General features: G+C 39.7%; 3 protein-coding genes across 3 annotated transcripts; 1 reads left to right on the top strand and 2 right to left on the bottom strand.

Moving 5' to 3' along the window:
• Positions 1 to 4,739: 4,739 nt before the first annotated feature.
• MELLADRAFT_95141 (uncharacterized protein) lies at positions 4,740 to 5,741 on the top strand (the record flags this gene model as incomplete). The annotated part of the gene is made up of 4 exons (XM_007406984.1): positions 4,740 to 5,078; positions 5,123 to 5,275; positions 5,332 to 5,435; positions 5,504 to 5,741. 4 exons carry the CDS (start codon positions 4,740 to 4,742, stop codon positions 5,739 to 5,741), a joined length of 834 nt encoding a protein of 277 aa, XP_007407046.1.
• Positions 5,742 to 13,962: 8,221 nt separating this feature from the next.
• On the bottom strand, positions 13,963 to 14,991 carry MELLADRAFT_103750 (uncharacterized protein; the record flags this gene model as incomplete). Its single annotated transcript, XM_007406693.1, has 3 exons — positions 13,963 to 14,243; positions 14,497 to 14,553; positions 14,607 to 14,991. The coding sequence occupies 3 exons, from the start codon at positions 14,989 to 14,991 to the stop codon at positions 13,963 to 13,965; spliced, it is 723 nt and encodes a 240-aa protein (XP_007406755.1).
• Positions 14,992 to 20,666: 5,675 nt separating this feature from the next.
• MELLADRAFT_60783 (uncharacterized protein) lies at positions 20,667 to 21,759 on the bottom strand (the record flags this gene model as incomplete). The annotated part of the gene is made up of 3 exons (XM_007406692.1): positions 20,667 to 20,705; positions 20,779 to 21,064; positions 21,293 to 21,759. 3 exons carry the CDS (start codon positions 21,757 to 21,759, stop codon positions 20,667 to 20,669), a joined length of 792 nt encoding a protein of 263 aa, XP_007406754.1.
• Between the last annotated feature and the right edge of the window lie 870 nt (positions 21,760 to 22,629).

Here is a 22,629-nt window from a genome sequence, read left to right as displayed (position 1 = left end):
GATCCTTCTCTGATTCTCTGAATCTATAAAAGCAGCTCTTCCATATTCCCTGTAACGTACTGGTTGACGTCTTGAACGAATAGGACAAGAATTTTGATTTTCATTGTCAATTGCTATAGATTCTTCTGTTATTATTGATAAAGATTGAAAAGGATTGATAACAGTAGAAGGTGAATTATTTTCTTCTAGTGTCGGCCACAGAAGAACTGATAGATCCGATGGCTTGAGTGATAAAGATTCTGATTTGAGACCAGGAAAAACTTTATCAAGGAACACAAGTGAAGTGGCTTTGAGAGCACACCCCTTCTCAATATCCCAAACTATTGCTCCCTCATTATTAATTAAATGAGATAGAAAAATAGCAGGTTTAGCTTGCGGTTGGAGCTTTGTCATTGGTTTTAAAACGTGAAACCATACCTGACAACCAAAAGAATGGTAGGTACGTTCTTGACGTTCACAAAGACCCAGTAAAGGAATTGGTGTTTGGAATTTGTCGTTTGTCCTTGTTGGCATATTGTTCATGGTCTCAGTTGCATATTCTAATGCATCTCCCCAGAATCTATCCGGCAGCTTTGACTCAATTAAACAGCATCCCACTTTCTCCTTAATAGTTCTGCTCCATCTTTCAGCAACTCCATTGAGTTGAGGCGAATCAGGTGGACCAGTTGTTTGAAGAACACCTTTTTCAGAACAAAAAGAAGTGAATCCAGAATTGATGTACTCTGTTCCATTGTCAGACCTAAGCTCAGATATAGTTCCATCGACTTTTGAAGTCATCTCATTGAAATAAAGTTTAAATTTTGAAAGGACTTCATCTTTTGATTTCATTAAATAGATTTTTGTAAATTTTGTAAAATCATCGATGAACGTGAAAAATTATTTATAACGCTTTTGAGACACAACAGAATATGATGAAACATCTGAATGTACAACACTAAGAGGTTTAATTGACCTCCACCCAGCACGACTTGACATATTTCTCCTTCTCATCTTTCCTTGAATACAAATGTTACAAGAATGCAATTTACGAAGTTCAGTCTCATCAGAATTTAACTTCATTACTGTTAGTTTTCTTTTTAATGCCGCATATCCAGGATGATTGAATCACCAATGCCATAAGTCAACGTCAGAGTTTGATGCTTTAGATGTTGTCTGATCGGAACTTGAATTACTTACCTTGTGATCAAGGTAATACAAGTTCCCCCTTCTCTCTCCAACCGCAATTACATCCCCAGTCACTTTACAGTTTTTAACAAATGAGACGTCTGCCGAATTGAATACCGTCGCAAGGTTCTTATCAGCAAGTCGTGAGACGGATAGTAACGGTTCAGATAAGGAAGGAACATAGAGAGACTTGATGTCCGTGAAGTTACTGAACGGTAAGTCAATCAATCCCTTGGAAGTTGATTTGATTGTTGATCCATTAGCTAAACTAATCGTAGTATTGTCCGATTTCTTGTTTGAGATAATACCAGAGAACGGTGTCATAACTTGGGATGTTCCAGAATTGACTAACCACAAATTTGATGTGTCTGTTGCCGCTTTGGTTGTAGCAGCCGCTGAAATCTCTGAGTTAATTTCAATGGAGACATCAGAGTCAGATGAGATTTGTGACACTGCAGCCGCTTTAGCCTTTGCCTTAGATCGTTTGACTTAAATTTTGGTCGGCGTAGCCTATGCAGTCTCTCCACTAAACTTCTCAGCCTTCAAGATTTTGTACTTTTCCAACTTCTATTTCAAAATATGACAATCGTTGATAGAGTGATTTATCTTGCCACAATGTGAACATACTTGTTCTTCAGACTTCTCATTCTTAACAGCTGCCACTACTTTGACTTCCTCAGATGAGATCAAACATTGAGTAGCCTCTTCCCGCAAAACCTTCAAGATCGTCGTTGATGTGACCAAATCCCTTTGTAGTAGTGGTGCGAGTACTGGTTGCCAGTCTGATGTCAATGATAAACTGACTGCTGTGGCAAAAATTGTATCAGCAGTGAGTGGATTCTTAGTCGTGACCAAAGCTTTGAATCTTTGATAGTCTGAAGACATTGTTTCCAAATGCTCAGTGATTGAAGCATCTCCCATTTTTCGCGTTTACAAGTTTCTTTGAACAATACATTATTGAACCAGAAGAGGCTTCTTGATGTGCTTCATGCAAGGCTTTCCATTGGGATCTTGGATCATCTTCATACGGCGACAAATATTCATAATTTGAAGAAGCAACATATTGTAAGATCAAAGCTGAAACTTTACATCAATTGCCCTCTTCCAATGCTGGAAGAGGGTGAGGTTGAATGTCTTTCAAGACATACCCATAAGATGATCCTCTTATTATTGTTCCCATCACAAATTGCCATTGGTGGTAGTTCGAAGATATGCCTGGCGCTTCTAACGGTTTGATTCCTGTAGCATCAAGTCCCTCGTTTGTATGAGACAAAGTATACGTGCTAGGTTTGTATTCAGATTGAGATTCAAGTCAAACATTTGATTCAGTACAAGTAGTGGTCCTAGGACGACTAGTTGACGAAGACAGAGTTTGAGATGATGATGGTAGTTTATCACCAGCAGTGGAAGTTGGAACGGACATTATTGTTGAAACAAAGATAAAGTTAAGATTTTAGAGTGGTAAACTAGATCAATTGTACAAACTATACAATTTAGTTGTTGGAGAATTTAAGAAATTCAGAGTTTTTCATCTAAATACAGAGATGGACTTTTCCTTTGGACTTTCTAGAAGATTTTGGAAGTTCTGATCGATCAATCAATTTGTACTTCAAAATTGTTTTGTGAGTTGATTTTTGTCTTATAGAATCAGCGAGATGGGCTCATAATGTACTTCAAAATTGTTTTGTGAGTTGATTTTTGTCTTATAGAATCAGCAAGATGGGCTCATAACCTGATAAAGTTAGAGCTTACCTAGAACAGATTGTCAGATCAAAGAGGAAAGGTAAAGAAGAACCAATCCTATCTACAATCTATTCTAGAGTATATAAGTGAAATATGCTAATAGTATATAAAGCTATTTAGAGTGAAATATGATTAGCAAACAGTAATGATGTAATTAGAACTGTCACATACATAACATCATAACAAGTTTTATAATCAAATCAACCGATGTATCTATAGGTCAAATACTCAGTCAATCAACTGATTTATCTTGTTAGTTTGATCAAATATTTTCTTTTTATATTGTTCCCATCATATATTTTAGTCATTACAAGCATTTTTTGACAAAACAAAACATTTATTATAGTTGCAAATGGTACATCAGTAATTCAGATAATATTAATGTATTACACTTTTAAATGGTACAACAGTAGTTCAGTCTTTGCAGATAAGTTGAGATACACTTTGAGATCAAATAGAAACAGTGAATTTCATAGCCAAAACTTGTATGATAGTAGTGCTTAATTTAAAGAAGATATGAGGTTTAAAATATGTGAATGAGAATGAGCGCTTTTAAACATGTTGATGAGCCACAGGAGGTCTGATATAGCTGTCAAACATCCATTGAGAGCCTGTTGTTAGTACTTCCTGAATAGCAATCCTGATGCCTTGGAGATTACCAATCACACATTCCGCTGCATGTGTCAACCCGGTTCATTGAATTGACTGTCTCAACCCTATTGTTTGCTTGTGGTGTTGACATCTGGAGACCATCTGCTAGCCCCCCTTCACCAGCAGCGATTTGATGTTTGCTGGATTTACGTCCCATGTTTACACCATAGTTGATCTTTCTAGCTGATTCATCAAACCCACCATTAAGTCTCTCTTAGAAGTCCTCCGCTCTGGAAAACCGGAATATACTAGCAACCTCTTTTCACAACCAAGTACGTCTTCTTGCAGGGGTAACACGGTATGGTTAATTTTCACATGGGTCCCCGTTGAAAGCAAGCATTCAGCCCCATTAGGGCAGTTCAAGAAAAGAGGTGTGAACACCCTGCACGCAGAGTGGCAATCCAGTATTTTAAGGATGTCCACACCTTAAAATCTGGGTTTGCAAAGTCTCAAACACCGTAAATTCAAGTTTTAAGTGTTGAGGAATGTCAGGTACAAAGTTTGCCAAACCACCATGGCAATTTTTTTCTTAGATCAACATCTGTTTTATTATTATTTTTCTTTTGTTTTTCATCATCAAGATATTGACCATATTTTTAGTGGCTTTGCAAGTGATGAAGAAGCAAAGACCTTGGTCCAAAGCGGTGAGAAAAAATCAATGTTTTTTTTGGACAAATAACAGTGACAATCCAGGAACAAACAAAAAAAATACAAACAATGGAAGTGGTTTTTTTTGCTCAAAATGTGCCTGTCGGTTTGAAATACTTTATAAATTTTAAGACAATTTACAAGATCACAGAACCGTGAACCACTTCTAAAGGTGGTTCAAGACCTTTAAATTTTACTTAAAATTTAAGGGTCCCAAACCAAATGTAAAATTTAAAAAAAGGCTGTATTGATCACTATGTCTGATATAATTTCTGCTCCTGAACAGCCGACCAGGTCAGTCTGACATGTTACGCAGGCCATGGCCTATATCTTTCAGGTATTTTCAAGGTTGAGGAAAAGGTTAGCTACTTTGAATGATCAAAGGCAATGCATTTATTCCAACATTAATCTATAATTTGTCCCCCCTGTTAACTCAAGAACAGCTCTACAAAGTTGAATTTCAATCTTACTCCACCTCAATCTACCATGGTGGTGCTTCCTGCAGACAGAAACTGTCTTACAAAATCCAAGCAATGGGTGTCAGCTGCAAGTTTTACATGCTTGAAGCCAGCAAAATTTACTTCTTGAAAGGTGCCCTCTTCTCAACTAATACCAAGGATACCTTGAACAACAAGTTGTACTTTGAAGGTACCAATTGCACGCTGCTTGGCAATGCTGAGAGCTTTACATCAAACATGGAGGACATGATTGGGCTCAGCGGGATTGTGAGAGTCCTTGATATTGGATTCAAGGTTGAGGAATGCTGGCAATTCCTTAAAGATAAATCCACCAATCCCGACCTCAGCATGCTGTGCGCAATGGTCCAGAACTGCAACTTCCATCCTGAGCTTGGTTGTATGCTCAAACATTGTGTTGCAACTAGCATTTGATTCCCATTTTCACTGTTTTGCTTTAGAATAAGCTCCCCCAATCATTCAATTTGGGATACCACATCCCACCCTACAAGCACCTTCTGGGTTCCCCTCAAATTGTCAAGAAGGGACAAGAGTGTAACTTCCATGTTTACATTGAGGACTTCAACGAAGAGACATTACAATATGTGGTGCTTGTGAGTCATATCCTTCATTCAGGGGTAAATGTTTCTCACTGCCATTAACATCACAGGTGAACAAAGTAGCCCCGACCTTGGGCCATCAAGAAGTCACTACTAAGGCTGCCTTGCAGGATGGCAATTTGTCTGTGCCAAATGCACGCACACAGTCTAAAAAGTCAGTAATTGTTTGTGCATACTCATACATATAATTCTATGTATACTGACTTCAGATTTGTTTGGAAGGCTCAATGTGCCTGCACCCAACACCCCTTTCAAATCACTGTTGACTGCATATGGATCCAGCTCTGGTGTTCCGTTGGTGGCCTCTGACACCACTCTTTCTTTGGCTGCTTCGGCTTCAACTGAAGCCAAGTCCAAAGGGAAAGCTCCTTCACAACCAACTAAAAAGAGAGCCTGTGCTACTCCCAAGAGGAAGGCTACCAGAGAGAATGTGATCAATGAGTCCTCTGAGGAAATTTAGGCCTCATGAGCCAGGTGGTGCATTTTGAAAGTAGTTTTCAAGTAGGTTTCTGGTCTGCTCTTTCTCTACATTGCATTCTATTCTGTCTTACACTGGGCCTTCGATGTTCATACCCCGGAAGCCATATTACTTCACATTCACAGCTCCCATCTACTAGTCTCTGGCCTGACAGAGCCTACCACTGAATCCATGAAAGATTCATGAAAGATTCATGGAAGATTCATGAAAGATTCATGAAAGATTCAGGAAGACAAAATGACTTTAGATACACCAATTAAGGCACGCTTTGGTGGAAGCGTCCACGAGCTGTGAAATGAAACGTGACAGATAAACTTACATGTCACACGCTAAGGCGAAGTTCAAGAAAGAGAAATACAAGTACATTCTCTTTCGACAACTTATTTGCCTGTGCTGAAGTTCTCAAGCTCGAATTGGAAATATCAAATCTCTCAGTTCACCTTTCGATTAATCATTTTTCAACTAGAAAAATTGTTTTTCCATCCCGCCCACCCTACATAAAAGGGATGACCATCCTTACGACCAGAGCACGGTCAAGCATGACATGAAACACTGGTTTGAAAAAAAACCAACGTTGGTGGAGTAAACCAAGATGTTGGTTTTGTAACACCAAGGTTTTGGTTCAAAGAAACCAAAACGGTGCTTGTACCGCGCACTTTCCCACATAGCTCTTACCTCACCACGAAAGGCAAGGTAAGAGCAAGGATGGTGACAAATTGATCACCCCTCATTTGAAATGATATAATAAAATATCACTCTAATGATGTATTACAAAGTAACGTAAAGTGAACTAAAAGAGTGGATCAACGTAATATTATGTGGGGCCATTTGCCTGTCCAACCACCAGAATTTCAATGTCACCATATGTCATCATAAATCTGTACACACCTGCTCCTGTATTCACAGATCAAGAATATATAGTCTATTGAACTTTATCATGTAAATTGACTGAGTTATTGAGGGTTGAAAGGAAAATCATGGATAAAAAATACTATTTTTGTACTATACATAAGACTTCGATCTTGAATATCTTCAATCTTTGTCAAGATACATATACATTGAAATTAAATTTGATAATATTTTCTGCACTATGCTTCTCCACATTTCTGTTCCCTACAGCCTTCATCTATGGGTAGTATTTTCATATGTAATCACGGATTATATACAGAGGTTGGAATTTCTGAAGTTCTTTGACCTTGTGGCAAACCGTGATGAAATGTAGGGCACAAATTAGGCACACATAGACTGATATGAATGTAAATAATAATTTCCAAAAGTTTCTGCCATGAATTTATTCATATCCTTCCTAGAATCAACAAATCAGGGAAAGATTGGACTGCTCATGTAGAATTCACAATTACATACTCAATGCACCTTTTACCACAATACAGCCATTGGTAGGCAGATCATCATAAGTAGGATCATCTTCCTCATTGTCATCTTCAGCTTTCTTGTGTCTCAATCCAAATTCAGCTTGAGAAGTGATAACATTGTCTTTGTTGTCGGATTTGTCATGATAAATATTCTTGGATAGATCATCATTCAAGGTGATATCTGGAACTGGAATTGCGGTGTCCGCAGGAGTGGTAGGCTTAATGTGACCAGCAGATAGGCCTGATACCTTGAGACCCTTCTTGACAATTAAGCCGAGCTTGTGCGCATAACATCGTACATGATGTTGCGCAGAATCCCAATCAATTGCATTGTTGTCTTCAGAGAACATGATTTCCATTTCGCAAGCCGTCGTGTTGTTGAAATCACCTGAATCAGTTGTCTGACCTAGAATGTAAAGAGTTCAACAGATAACAGATTAGTTATGGAAATGAAATGGATTAGAAATGTAGTAAATGAAAAGGAAAAAGATTGGAGAACTTATCTTTTTGTGCAACTTGTGAGTCATTATGAAACAACCAACCGGTTTGGCTCAAAATCGCCGTACTTATTCCAAGCAACCGGCTTCAAGGTGAGATGGAGAGTCCAAAAATTGCAGTTGTCATTGATATAATTGGCTGATACACCGACAAAAGCGTAGCAATTTCCTTTTGTGGTCCAAACATTGTGGATCAACAAAAACTTGCTTTTGTTATTCTGTAGACATAATGGTTATCAGTGAAGATTAAAGACAAGATAAAGAGAGAAAACAAGTACTTAATTTTAATGAGGAGATAGCTGACACACTTAAACTGCTATACAAGTACTCTTCCACACCAGCAGCCCAAGTCGGAGTTCTTAAATTGGCACGATGGTTGGCAAGTTTGAATGTGGCACAGAGAGGGGCATTGTAGAATTGATTGAATGGAAGGGCATGTAACAAGATCCACATTACCGGGACAGTGTTACATAAATTGACATTGAAGGTGGTGTGTGATAAAAATGAATTGAGGGTTGGTTGACCTGTAGCTTTGTTCAAAGCAGCATCCAAAGCAGCTTGTTCTTGAGCTCGTGATGGAGGTAGTTGGCAGCCAGCTTGCATTGCACATGATCTTTGAGGACATGCAGAGCGGCCCTTGGCTCCATCGCAATGAGCATACAAATTATAGCAAACTCCTTCGTTTTTGACAATCTCTATACCGGAATCCTGATTTATTTCAATACAATCATGAACCCCAACCTGAAGATGAGGGTATAGGTAACGTGATTTGGAGATTGAAGAAAGAACAATGAGATAGAGAAAAATGGAATAGGGAACGGAAGTGAAACAGAATGAAACATATGTTAGTTGATGATCAAATGTAAAGAATGAGATCGAGAAGTTTTACTTACTGGGATGGGTACCAGCACGACCTTCTTGGCCTTGGCTTTCTTTCCTGGGCCTTGACTCAATGAGACTGATGTACCAGAACCCCAAGGACAACTTTTCGCATGTGTATTGTTCACCTTGACAATCTGAGTAGCCTTCTTCTTTTTTGGGATCTTGGCTAAGAAATCACCAGCTTGAGTAATCTCAACAACCAAATCAGAGTGGGATTCATCGAGATTCTGAGCCGGATTGAAGGCACGTTGATTGAAATCGATGTTGGAGGGTAACTCATTGTCACTATTATTGGAAGAAGGACGTTGGAAAAAGACTTGTGAATCTGGGGATTAAACCACAAAACCAGGCTTAGGACTACTAGGGCTGCGAGGGCAAAGTGTAGGGCCGGTACTTGTACTAGTAGTAGGAGGAGCAAGGGTTGCCATAGTTGGAATTGGAATCTATCAATAGTACCATGAGAAATTGAGAGAAAAGAGGAGAAAGGTAAGTTTTTTTGGATTGTGTATTTAAAAGAGAATGGTGTATTGTTGTGATAGTATCAATGAATGAATCAAATTGCTAATGTTTTTACAAGAATCAGTGAATGGTTGTGCCGGAAACAGAAAAGAAGTCAATAACTCAGCTTGATATATAGGCGAAATTGCGGCCGTTGTCACCTGATATGCCTTGGAAAGTAAGTTCCAATAACCGGAGATGTTGCATGAAAGAAATGGGGTTCAGTTCATCAGTTTAGTCTTCAAAGTAACTATTGAAGGGGCAGAAAGAGCGCTTACGTTATGCTTTGGTCGTTTGGATCTGCTGGGGCATTGATGTTAGCAGCAAGCCAAAGATTTGGCTTGTCAAGGAGGGAATGATAGCGTGAATTGAGGGTTGCAAAGTGGTGTCGTGCTTGTCTGATGGGTCGCAGGCGCCAAGAATCAATATGAGATGAGTGTTGAGGTCAATATCTGGTGTCATCTGACATGAGCGCTACATGCCGCTCTGAGCAAGGGCTGCGGGGCGGAAAAGTATATTGCCCTGCTATTTTTGCAGCACACCAAAACCCCAAAATTTGGTTGGGGCAATGGCAGGTCGCTTTAACCCGCTACAAAAAAAAACCTTGAGCGGTGGCAAGGCAACCCGCCCCGCCACTGCTCTTTGCAGTGGATTGCCTCCCAGCTTACATACCAATACCAGGCAGCTGTTGAGAGATGCAGGAGTAAGCGACTACAGACACATCAACAAAGATGATCTACCTCCTGAAGATCTAGCTGCAAAAGGCCTCAACAAGATAGCAATCAACACACTCTACAGCAATGCTTGAAAATATAAAAAACACCACATCCAAGATGGAAAGGCAAATCAAACGGCTAGATGATCTCCTCAAGGACAATCTCAAAACTTTTTCAAACATGCTTTGAACACTCTTTCTCTTACCCTGTTAAATACCTTACGCTTGTACAAATGTCCCCAATTGCTTTCTTGCATTCAAGAGCAATTCAAAGTTGTAACTGCAAAGATAGGTTCACTTGTGACACTTCATCAAAATATGGAGATTGTTTTTGATGCAGGCTGATCCTTTTTGGAGATCATTCTTATGTGCACTCTGATGCTTCATGGGTGCAATTAGTTTTGAGACCATATTACCATAATGAAGATCTGAGAGAAATATCAATGATCCCATCATTCAAATGATGGGTGTAAAGATCAATTGAGTGGCTTTCATGTCAAAAAGAAAGCTCACCAATCTTAAAAAAATCCTGACATGAGCATAGTGATTTGGATGCAAATCAATTGAGCTTAGATTTGTTATAAATTTCATAACCTCTGCCTTCAACTGCAACAGTCACATCATGGAATCACAGATCAATTGATTCTGATAGCTTTCATGATCAAATGAATCAAATTGATCATTTGATTCTTTTAGGTTTCAAGATCAAATGATTTGAATCAATCAGTCTATTATTTGATGTTTCATGATCAATCGATTCTTTTAAAAGTGTTTGATTGAGTCTTTTAGCTTTCATGATCAATCAATCGTAAAAAATTGTTCGATTGAGTCTTTGAGCTTTCACATTCAATCTATTCTTTTAGAAGCTTTCACAATCAATCTATTCTTTTAGAAATCAGTAGTTTATTTCTGTCGTTCTGACTTCTTGCCTTTCATTCCAGACTAGGCCAATCCAAAAGGCATTCAAAGTGTATGACTACATGTAAGGTGAGGAGTCTCTTCACTTGATTCAAGTTCACAAGCGCTAGTTACAAAACAACTCAATTTCAAAAAGGGTTCAAGGAACTTGCTTTGAAATGTCTTCACATGTCAGCCTACTAGCGTCTGTCAGGCTAGTAGAATCAATAAAAAGGTTGTAGAAGGTATGGTCACTTGTACCAAAGTCGTGTAGATCAATATCTACAAGTATGAATGGGTAGAGATTTGGGTGTAAGAGCTTTACTTGGAATAAACAAGTAAAGACTCCAGTTAGTTGACCTTTAAACAAAGGCTTTGGCCCAGGGATTTTGGGTTAATTATTCTCTTTACAATAATTAAAAATAATAGCAACTGACGCGCAGTTCTCAATCCTAATTTGATCCTCTTCTTACTCAAAGAAAGGTCAAAGAAGGTGGTGTTAAAGTCTATTATAACACCGCGAACTTTACACTCTGACTAATAGAGATTTCCCCGTAGATTTAGAGTTTCTTATATCAGATGAATCTCAAATCTGATATAAGCAGTACCCAAGGACTACTTCCTTACAAGTAATCTAATCAGAAACGAAGTTGAATGAGCACACAGAATAAGCAACAAGACACAAGGTTTGAGTTTCAAGGTTTGTAGAATCAGGCCTTTAAAGTTTGGTAATTAATAAGCAAAGTTTAAAGGTTCTAGGACAATGAATAAAAGCAAAGTCGTGTAGTTGTTGGATAATAATGTGATGATGTTCTTCCTCTCAATTTGGTTGGATTTCCAGGGTTTATATAGTCTGAACCTTGAAAATCTTTGGACTACAAGTGCGCACAAATCGTGGTTCTATGGTTAGGTTAATTACAGTAAGACAGTTCCTATTGGATTATAAGTATATTTCACTTGTTACATATGTGTTACAGCTGTGAAATATATGTAGCTTTGGTTCGCATCAAAGTTATGTGTGTTGAAACCCTTTGATGTAAGTTCTGCACATGTTACATATGCTAAATCGTATGTAACTTGACTCTTGAAACTGAGCCTTGAGTTGTAATTGCTATTTTTAAGGTTTTTATTATATGTCGCCCATTGGTACTCTGGTTTAGTACTCAGGGCCGACATCACATGTGACAACATCATGATAGAAAGAGAACAGCATAACAGAAACAAGAAAAGTAGCGAGTGGGGTATATCTTGCAACATCCAATATCCAGAGCAATGGTCAAGTTTCTTTGTTAATGTAGCATTGAATGTTTACATTGCTACCTGACGTATCCGTTCCTTTTGGTTTCTGGGGTCTGACACAATTTGTGACCTGCAAAGGCGGTATTCCAGCACATTCAATCCTAATTCAATCGTATTCGTTTCTGGGCAATAAGCTGGTAGGTATTGGAGGAGGACACCGACCAACCAAGCTGGTTGGTGAAAAGTAAAAACACACAAGAGAACATACACAGAAATAGTAAATAAGAAGCCTTACCTTTTGTTTCACATAGTTCATGAATGTGGCCACCGTGATGGATTGATGCATCATCCAAAACAATAATACTGTTGGGAGTTGAGTATTGATTCATGCGGGGGAGCTGAGATCTTGTACAAGAAGTTAGTGAGGAGATTAATATGGCTGAAGAGCTTGAATTATGAGAAACGTACCAGATTGTATTCAAGAGACTGTTCAAGGTTTTTTCTTTTAACAGAACCTTCTACCACCAATAAAGCCAGTATGCCACGGTAACTAATTGCAGGGAGGAGCAAGAAGCAAGTCCAATATATTTTGGGAACACCACAAGTAGTTTGTGACCCAATCTTGGCTTGCTGACGCACTTGTAGGAGATCTCAACCACAATAGCACTCTTGTCTATCCAGATGTGATCATATCAAACTAGAAAAATAAGAAAAATCAATGATTGAAGGAGATGAGATAGAGAAGATAATGTACGGACCAGCAAACACCTTAAAATAAGACAGAGTGTTCATGTGTTCACGGATCCATTGGAGTCTAGCCCAAATATTCTTCCAAACATTGCTCACTGTGGCTTTCTTCAAGCTGATAAGTCAGCAAGATCAAAGCTCAAGTTGGATAGTGCTTTTTGAGGGCATCTTTCCGTGTGCGTTGTAAAGCTTTTCCCGCACCTTGTCCAGGAAAAGTGACGGATAGTGATCAATGATGCCTTCCATGAATTGACAAGCCTTGTTATTCATAACTTGGTGTTGACCTCTTTGCTTGTAGTCATGAGGATCACATATTACCACTTGAGTGTGGTGATAAAGAGCCATCCATTGCCGAAATGACCATTGAGAGATGGGCTTTTTCAGTCGACGTCGGATGATTGACATAGGAATTCCACATAGGCGCCACATCACTGCCAGGACTTTGATGTTGGGTGAACAATAACAATAAGCCATGTTGTGATGTGAAAAACAAAACCAAGAAGTCAAGGTGTGACAGTGAGGATGAGGTAGGGTTGAATAAAGGCTGTGGTTCTGGGACCCTAAGATTTTTTTGGCTGCACCGGATTTTGATTTTTGGTCAGCTGTGCAGCAGCTTTGCAGCAGACTGTGGCCAAATTTGGTTCTCTTCTCTTCTCATCTTTGGTCGACCGGGCAACTGTTTTAGCAAAGGTAGTAATCTACGCAATAGAGAAATGGAAAAACCTGGACAGACAGGTTTGAGATGTGAGCTCTATGAGACTCTCAAAAATAGAAGGAAAGAACAATTGGCTGAAGGATCAACACCTTACCTGCAGGAATGCAGGATGTGAAAGAGAAACAAAAAGATCTAATTGAGAGAATGAGCACAATCCAGGTAACTTTAAACATAATAAGTAGAATGAAAAGACTTACTCTTTAGCTTTCTATTTCCAACGGTGAGGAGGAAAGAGAGAGCTCGAGAGGGTCAGGGTATATATGAAAAACATCTGCACACACATGGAAATGATTTTTTTTGACAAAACAGGGGTTCACACACTTCCATAGGCACCCAGACGCATAGACAAAGAGAACTATTCTAAAAGTGGAAAGACTCTGTTCATATTTGATAACCAATCCATTGAACATTCCTGATGAAGTATTCGATTTGGACTACTTCAAACATCCTATACCTATTTATCACATGAAACCGGACACCAAGACACTCAACCATTACACCACCTACATAACACTCTAACCGCGTAACCTCACCAGTTCTAACACTTAACCACCTATTCCTTAAGCTGTGAAGGACTTGACACAGATGACAAATTTTACAACAGCAGTATGCCCGTTGACCGTACCTCAGGCCTCAGGCCTCAATTTGGCGGGCTGTACCATGTTTTGATTGGCCCGTTCCTGGTTTCCAAGGAGAACTCTGACAGGTTTTCTTGAATTAGCCAATGAGGACTAGGCTGATTAGAGGTTGCACAAGGATGATTGTCGTTATTCCTGTGTTTGCTTTGAGCCTGGTTGGCCACTGGTTTGCTGGCTGCAAGCTCTGTCAGGTGTGCAAAGAGAGCCGTTCCTTCCGCATAGTTTTGAAAGACAGACACCTCTTGGACCTTTGCTTGCAGCATCATGACACAATCTACGTGGGCTGTTACAGTTGACAAACCAACACATGTAAGTCTTGTATTCCAATCAAACCCAACTTCAGAGGAAATCTTTGAATACACTCTTGGCAACACAAGCCTCCCAGCAACACCTTGTTAGCAGCTGGCTAGCATGCCCGTGTCAACTGACAGGGTCTTTACAAGGACTTATCAAGGTACTGCCACACATATCTTGTGATATACATTGGACATCATCATTGCTTATGTGTTTGGAATCTGCCTATACATTGACTTCACATGGTGCTTGTCGTATCCTAGCTGGTTGTGTAACAGGACATGGTGGAGTAGCGTAGCCTAGTAGAATTCATGAAGGGGGGGGAGTTTGCAGAAAGGTGGCCTGTACTCACACAGCTCCATGTCATCAGAGTGTAAGCTGCTTTCCTCCTCTGTTGGAGTGTCCTCCCTTTTGCCTTTCCCTTTGCTCATGTGCGACTGTGGATCCCAGGTGCTGTCATTGGTTTTGGATCTTAGTTCAAGTTCCAATATTGCCACACCATCCAGATCCTCCTTGACCACCGTCTCCAATTGCCCACCCGCTGGTGTCACTAAGACTAAGACTTCTGCGGTTGCCTGTGCATTTGGTGCTGGCCTTTCTGGTTCCGCACCCATCAAAGGTTTTGGATCTTGGCTGACCGCTGTCGGAGGAGCCTCCGCTTGGTTGACAGTTGCGCTTGGGCCAGCTGTCTCAGAGGGCTCGTTGGTTGTTGGTGTTGCGTTGGCCGCATTTGTCATTGCACAGGTTACTCTAGCTAGACTTGCCTCTGCTTTTGCCAACCTTTCTTCCATTGTTTTATCCATTTCTCCGTAATTCGAATTTCTTGTAGATGTTTTGAAAGATCACGTATAAGGTTCTGATGAAAAATTTTTAACTTTATCTTGGTTTTGGTGAGAAATCTAATTTTAATTTGAAGTTTGATTGGACCTAGTAAATTGATAATGTGATCAATTTGCGCTTGAGGTGATTAGTGGTTGGAAGACGGCAAGAAAAGTTTGCGCAAGAATTTTCACCATTCTCCTAAGCACCTGTTGAAGAACTTACTATAGATTATGAAGTATGGGGAGATTGCATCAAGCTGTTCTGTAATCATTTAACATCGTGCGGATGGAAACCAGTCGCAGACAAGTTCAAAGGTCATATTACAGCCGTAAAGAAACTTTGTAAAGACTTTGGGTGGATGGTAGCTTTCAGGTATTGTTGGTTAGTAAGGCAAGGCGTCATGCGTGAAACTGTAGATAAATCAGTAGGAAATTAAGCGGAACTTCAGGAAGAGCTGTTAGTAGAAGCTAAAACCACAGCTGAAAGTTATAACAAAAGACACTATAAAACAAACCCTTATGCACCAGGTCGTCCTAAAGCCCATATATGCCCTTTTACTAATTGACCAAAGTCCGTAACAGCAGCAAAAGAGTCCTCTGGAACCACCAAGAACCATCCCGCCAATACTAGTAGCTACAAAGGCAATGGAAGACGGGGTAGAGGTGGTGGCAGTTATAAAAGACATCATGACAATGGTAAAAGCTGGAAAAGAGAGGACCATTATAGCAGTGATTGGTTCATAAGTCACAGGGACAAGAGCAGGAGCCCAGATTGTCAAGATAAGGATGCAAAACCTGTCAAAGGAAAAGAGCGTGAGCCATACAGAAAGGCTTAATTTCTGTAACATTTGAAATAAAAAGTCAAAAAGACAAAATGTGTACCCGTGCAAGTAACTGACATTCAGTTGATGTTTGCCTTAATCTTCGGAAATTGCCTTCCTGCCTGTTTTTTGCCGATTGACTATCCTGCATCATAAGTGAACCTGAGTGTCAATCCTGTACTCATCCACTGGTTCAATTGGAGAAAGAGCCGGTAGGTGGAAGAGGTAGAGTATGGCCAATTCGCCCATCATGTGAAATGAACTTGAAAGTTTGGAAGTCTGAATTACAAAAGTACGGCATAGAAGTGAAATATAAGCATATTTTGCAAGGTTTTGAACACGGTTTGAGCCAAGGTATTGAAAATGTGGTAGTAAAAGGAATGAGGTATTACTGCCCAGAAAACAAAAATCAGCACTTCAGGCAAAAGAAAAGATTGAAGAAAACTTCCAGAAAGAAATTGAAAGGGGGAAACTGTTTGGTCCATGCACTAAAGAAGAAGCTTATCAAAAATTTGGATTTTTTTGAACAAACCCTTTAGGTGCGGTAATCAACGGTGACAGCTCTTTCAGACTGATCAATAATCCATTGTACCCAAAGAACCACCCAGAAATGGAATCAGTAAACTTCCGTGCCAATAAAGACGACTGTGAAACATTGTGGGATGATTTTAAGAAAGTAGCTTACTTTATTATGTGGTATGAAGGGAGGTTAGTCTTAGGAGTCTTTGGTTGGGTCAAGGCCTACCAGAAAATACCAGTAGCAATGGATCAATGGTGTTTTAGATGGTTCTAGGCTTCAATAACATGCTTTATGTCAATACAAAGGTTCAGTTCGGAGGTGTCGGAGGATGTGGCGAGTTTGGTGAAGCGGAAGAAGCCTGGAAGGAAGTCATGATGCGGAAATTCAAGTTGCTGGAAAGTTTTTGATGGGTAGACAACACCCTATTTGTAAAACAGGCGGACGGATAAAATAAAACAACCATGAAAAAAAAGGCAGAAGCCAGCCAAGAAATGGGTGTTGAAACAAATGAAAAGAAATGGGGAGAATTTGACGTAAAACAAAAATATCTAGGTTTTATTTGGAATGGAGAGAATAAAACAGTTGGGTTTCCAGAAGGAAAAACTGATCTAAGAATAGAACAGATTGAAGAATATATATGAGAAAGACAACAATCCTTCAAGAAAATGGAGGTGCTGGTAGGCAGATTAAATCATATAACATTTGCATTTCCTCAGATGCAAGTTTATACATAGCCACTTATAGAATGTTAAAGACATGGGGGAATAAATTCGCACTTAGACCAATTTCAGACAAGGTTTGGAAAGACATGGGCGTCTGGTTAAAGATGTTACGGAAAGCAGACTATTTAAGGGTAATCCCAAAACCAGAAATCCAAAATGTCGGTTGGGTAGGAGATGTGTCAACTCCGTATGGCATAGGAATAATAGTTGGAAAGCAATGGTCTCAATTTGAATTAAAACCTACATGGAAAGATCCAGAAAAAAAAGGAGATAAAAGAGGGATTGCTTGGGCTGAAACGGTAGCAATCAGATTAGGCTTGTTAATGATTGAGAGGTTAGAAACAGTGGAAGGAAGGAATTATCTGGTACTTACAGAGAATACAGTAACGGAAAATGCTGTTGTAAACAGGAAGTCAAGAGATCCTCTTCTAAATGCTGAATGGAAGAAAATCCAAGACAGACTCATTAGCAAACAATACACAATAACTGCAAAAAGGGATGTGTCAGTGAATAATGCAGCAGACACATTGTGAAGAGGAAAGACGTCAAAAAAGACAGAAGAGAATGAGATAACAATTTCATTACCAGAGGACTGAGAGGCTTTTTTAATACAAATGTAACTTCCTTTTTGTTGGAAATGATGTAATGCATACTCCAAATGTGTCAGGCATGGTCCCTGTAGATTGACAGTACACAAGAAGTTGATCAGCTTTCAAATGTTCAACTTAAGGCGTTCTTGTAAGAGTATGGCTAAATGAGAGAGAAAATAAGTCTTGACAAGAAAGGGATTTGAAAAGAGACTGAGATTGGGCATAGTTGAAAAACTTGATAACACAGAGTCGTTTTGACTATTACCAAACCAAGTCATTCCAGATGCCTTGTTTAGCTGGTACAAGACAAATACGCAAGCATCTGCAACCGTATGATGTACTGGGATACTTTGGCCGAGCTGCAAAGAAAGCTACAAGACCAGGAGCTCATTTGGCACTTGGAAGATGGGTTAGAGCAACCCTCTCAGGATACTCTTCAGGCTTATCTGAATATATCAAATACATCAAATCAACTGGTAGAGAGTTTGATGAAAGAAAGCCGATTAGCAATCAAGAAATTTATGGTTTTGTAATGTGGGCGGGTAGAAGTAAAGTTGACATACCTCATTCTCCAAAGAAATCAATCACCGCAAACACAATAGATAAGTACCTGGATGGGATCAATGCTTGGCATATAGTCAAACACTTAAAGAAGATCAAACTTGATGCTGATATAGTGAAGATGCTATTGAGGGCAACACGAAAAGAAGAAGAAGGTGTAATCCTAGAGTCTAGTAAAGGACCAGTCACAGTTCAACAACTTTATCAGCTTCTTTTGAAATCACATAGGAAATCTGAAATACAAACTTCAGTAGCAGATATTGGATTGGTGGCGTTCTGGGTGATGATGCAATTGGGCAAAATTTTCAGACAAGGAAAGAGGGAGCATTGTTGAACCACCATGTAGAATTCAATCAATTGGAGAATGGAGAATGGGCCAGGCTTCATTTGAGGAGAGGGAAAACCACGGCTCCAAATGAAATAAGAATAATCCATTTCCAAACTCAGCCATCAGTATTGGATCCAGTGAAAGCTTCAAAACATATAATGTTAGCAGACCCATTTGAAGGAAGAAAAAGATTATTTTTTAATTGGTAAAAGGCATCCTATCTAAGGAGATTTTTGCCAGAGAAGTGGAGAGGGTTTGGGGTAGATCTTCATTGGAAAAATTGCCAAGACATTTGTTCTGCGTAGGAGGTGCTTTGTTACGACCATACTCAGGGTCTTCAGAAAAAAGGATAAAGAGAGTAGGACGTTGGGAAGCTGAGTCATTTAGAAGCTATATAAAAGAGTTCTTGTAAGAAGAAAAAGAAGCCACAAGGAAGTTCCTGGAAACAATCAAAGTACGGAATTGAAATGGTGGAAGAAGTGAAAAAACTAAGTTTGAAGACCATACAAACATGAGACAAAGCTTGTAGATCAAGAATGTGCAAAGTCCCATGCTTGCTAAACAGTGAGATTTGCATACAAGGTTCACATGGCAATACATGCAGTATATGGGGTGGTCTGCCCGGCTAAGAACGGCATGTCTACTCCATACCATCTTGGAGTTGGGGAAGCAGACAACCCCATATACACTAAAAATATCCGGCCGAAAGAGTGACAAACCAATGAGTTGGCAATGCAAACCAACTCATTGGTTTCATCAAACCAAAGTTTTGGTACAAAGAAACCACAAGTTTGGTTTTTGAAAACCTCGAGGCCCCCTGCGGGCACTTTCCCATACCGCACTTACCTCACCACAAGGCAAGGTAAGAGCAAAGATGGTGCTTGAAAATCACAAACCATGCAATGAAACATGGTCACCTAGAGGATTGCTTTGAGAGTGGACGCAGAGTTCTGATTTCTCCAATGCTCAACATCTGATTGGAGCATCCCACACTTCTCTTGAAGCTTCCTGTAATCCACTTGATGGGTCTCTTGACTCCTTTCTATGTTCAACTGAGATTTCAATTTCTTGCAAAGTTCTTGAATTTGGCCCTGAAGATTTGTGTTCTCAACTTTTGATTCAGTTAGGCTTTGGTCTACAGCTTTCTTTTGTTCCAGCACGTCAGAGTATTCTCGCTGAAAATTTGTGATTTCAGAATTCTTTCTAAATACGGTTTGGCTCATCTCTCCTGCTTGTTCTTTGAGTCTTGTAGTTCTATCCCTTGATTGTGGAGGTTTTTTGTGGTGTATTCTAGCTTAGATCTATCCTTCACTGCCAAGATTTTTATCTCGGATCTCACAATCCGAGGTATTCTCGGGTCTATGCCCCCGGGCAGCTCTTGTCTGAGGATTTGATCCAAGCCAATTCATGACGCATAAGATTGCCTTGGATTGAAACCTCGGACAGGATTTATCCGAGGATATGCATCCGATGATGCCTCGGATTTCTCAACCCAAGGCAAGTATGTTGGCAGTGCTTACAAACACTTAACATGATGAGAATAGAAATCATCCCCTTTAAAAGCTGACTAGCGGATTGGCGGCGGGCGCCGCTCTGGCGGCTGCGCCGCCATGTCACCTACAAGTTCAGGCCCCCTCAAATAAGTCACAAAACCACAATGTGCAACACATTAGATTAATTTTTTTGTGCACAAAAGAACCCGCTGCATAGCCAGCCACATTTGCACGCAGTAGTACAAAACAAACACCATGTACAAATGCAGTATTGATATGAATTAAAGGCACGACCACGTTAGGGATACATGATTCATATATGTAAAAATATATGTAGCTCATACTTCACACCACTGAATCACCCTTGCATAAGTTTACCAATTGAATTTCGCATTATGCAGGTGGGCTGAGATACAAAATGACTCGAATGAATACTTGAATTCATACACCCAATCCTACATACAAAAAGAATTCACATAAGTATGACAAGCAATGTAAAAAAGACAAGGGCACAAACCTCACGAATTTCAACCTAGCAATAACCATGAAACAAAGATCAGAAACCAGGTTCATCTCCAAACCAATCACCGGCAGCCTGTCATATAAGGAGGTGGACATTACTCATTAAACACAATCGCTCAGCCGGATGACAACAAAGGACTACTCACCAAAAGTTTCTCCAGCAACAATTGCTGCGTGAAAAAACACTTGATCCCTTGAAGAGAGCATAATTTCACTAACCCGTCATCCTTCTGTCTTGAACCATGCCAAGTTGTGAAGATAATGTATTTGAAATTTCGAGGCTTCTTGACTTTACGAATCCTTAGTTGTTTTAAAGCTTTGCGCCAATAATCACTACCACCTCCATAGGTCGTGATCACAATCTCTACCTCATCAAACATACGCCAATGCATCCAAAAGAGGTTGTCTTGATAAGAGTTATAATCCAAGCATCTGAGAATTCAAAGCCAAGGGAAAGATTTACTACACACAAAGATAGGCAAGTGATCCGCGATAGATTCAATAAATAGTATTTCGAGAGAATTTCGCAATGCCAAAATCATTTCACCACATTGTTCAATACCATCCGGAGTCACACACTCAAAAAATTTGATCCTACTTCCATTTGATTGACACAAAGTCGTAAGAGCATTCATATTCTGTCGGTCACATTCCACACACAAATGACGCAACTTCGGTAATGAACCAGTTAGCAGCGTGAGATTATCAAGACAGGCGGATCGGATAGAGAGAGATTCCAAGTTAGCTGTTGCACACAGGACTTGACGTAACAAATTGCAGTCATTGATTGCGCTCCTTGAGTTGCTCCCCTGCACGATCAGAACCTTCAGATTGTGTGATTTGCCAATAGCAGCCACCATCCCAGGCGAAAAGCCAACCACCCCAGCAAAATCCATTTTCAACTTAACCAGAGTGTTGCTACACAAGCTAACCACGTCACACGCAATCTCCATTGGGATCATGTACTTGCTGACATTTGCTGATCGTAGAGAGACTTTAGCACTGGATGATAAATGTTGGCCTAGTTCATTACTGAGGCTGTCAGGACCGGGTATGAATTCGACTTGAGATAAACAAAGACTTCGCAATTGGTTTAAGCTAGCATTCGAACTCGGATTCTTCCACATGATTACCAGGTTTCGCGTATTGAGAGATCGAATTAAATATAAAGAATCATAAACAAATGACAAGATCACAATATCCCAAGTCTTCCCCAGCAATTGCAACGGCAGAAGAAGTTTTAAAGAGTTGAATTGTAAGAAAGTAAGATCCGCACTGTTGCTGTCATTTGAAGGTATAAACGGGAGCTTTTATACCAAGTAAGATATGATCAAATCGATAATTTCAACCGGTAAGGAAGTTAGACTGGCGAGAGACATTATGAGAGAAAATAATCAATAAAGGCCTGATTACTTTGCTCAAGCGTTGAATGTAAAAATCGCAGGACATCAGAACTCGATTGAACATTGGAAAATTGAGAAGATATGACGCCCAAACGTTTAGTCATGCCCCAATCCATTCAGTGTCGAAAATGGGGGGAAATCAAAAAAAGTTGCTTACAGAACATTGGGGCAATGCATTTCATTCAGACCATAATAAACAATGTTGGGGAACCCCTCAAATTAAGAAACTACATTGAGAACGACCGATACATATTTCAATAAGTACTTTAAATAATATGCATTAAGCGTCGATTTAATGCAACTCACCATCTTGTTCTCACTTACCTTACGTTCAAACGCACAAGGTAAAAACAAGCCACAAGCCAAAAAAATGAATCAACAAACATAATCAAGTACCAAATGCAAAATGTATTACTCAAGTAAATTTTTAGAATCAAATGTTTCAAAGAACAACTGAAGTGTCAGACATTGTATAAAAGTCCCTAAGACGAGCTAGCTTGATGACGTTTCATTTTGAAGTAGTATTCATCATTATATGATTTCACCCGCTCACTTTTAAATGCTTCCCATTTCGGAGGTGACATCTTTTTCCGT

Source organism: Melampsora larici-populina (assembly GCF_000204055.1).
Source record: "Melampsora larici-populina 98AG31 unplaced genomic scaffold MELLAscaffold_7, whole genome shotgun sequence".
Taxonomy (NCBI): Eukaryota; Fungi; Basidiomycota; class Pucciniomycetes; order Pucciniales; family Melampsoraceae; genus Melampsora; species Melampsora laricis-populina.
The sequence above is the reverse complement of the archived record's forward strand: the minus strand, read 5'-3'. Positions and strand labels throughout refer to the sequence as shown.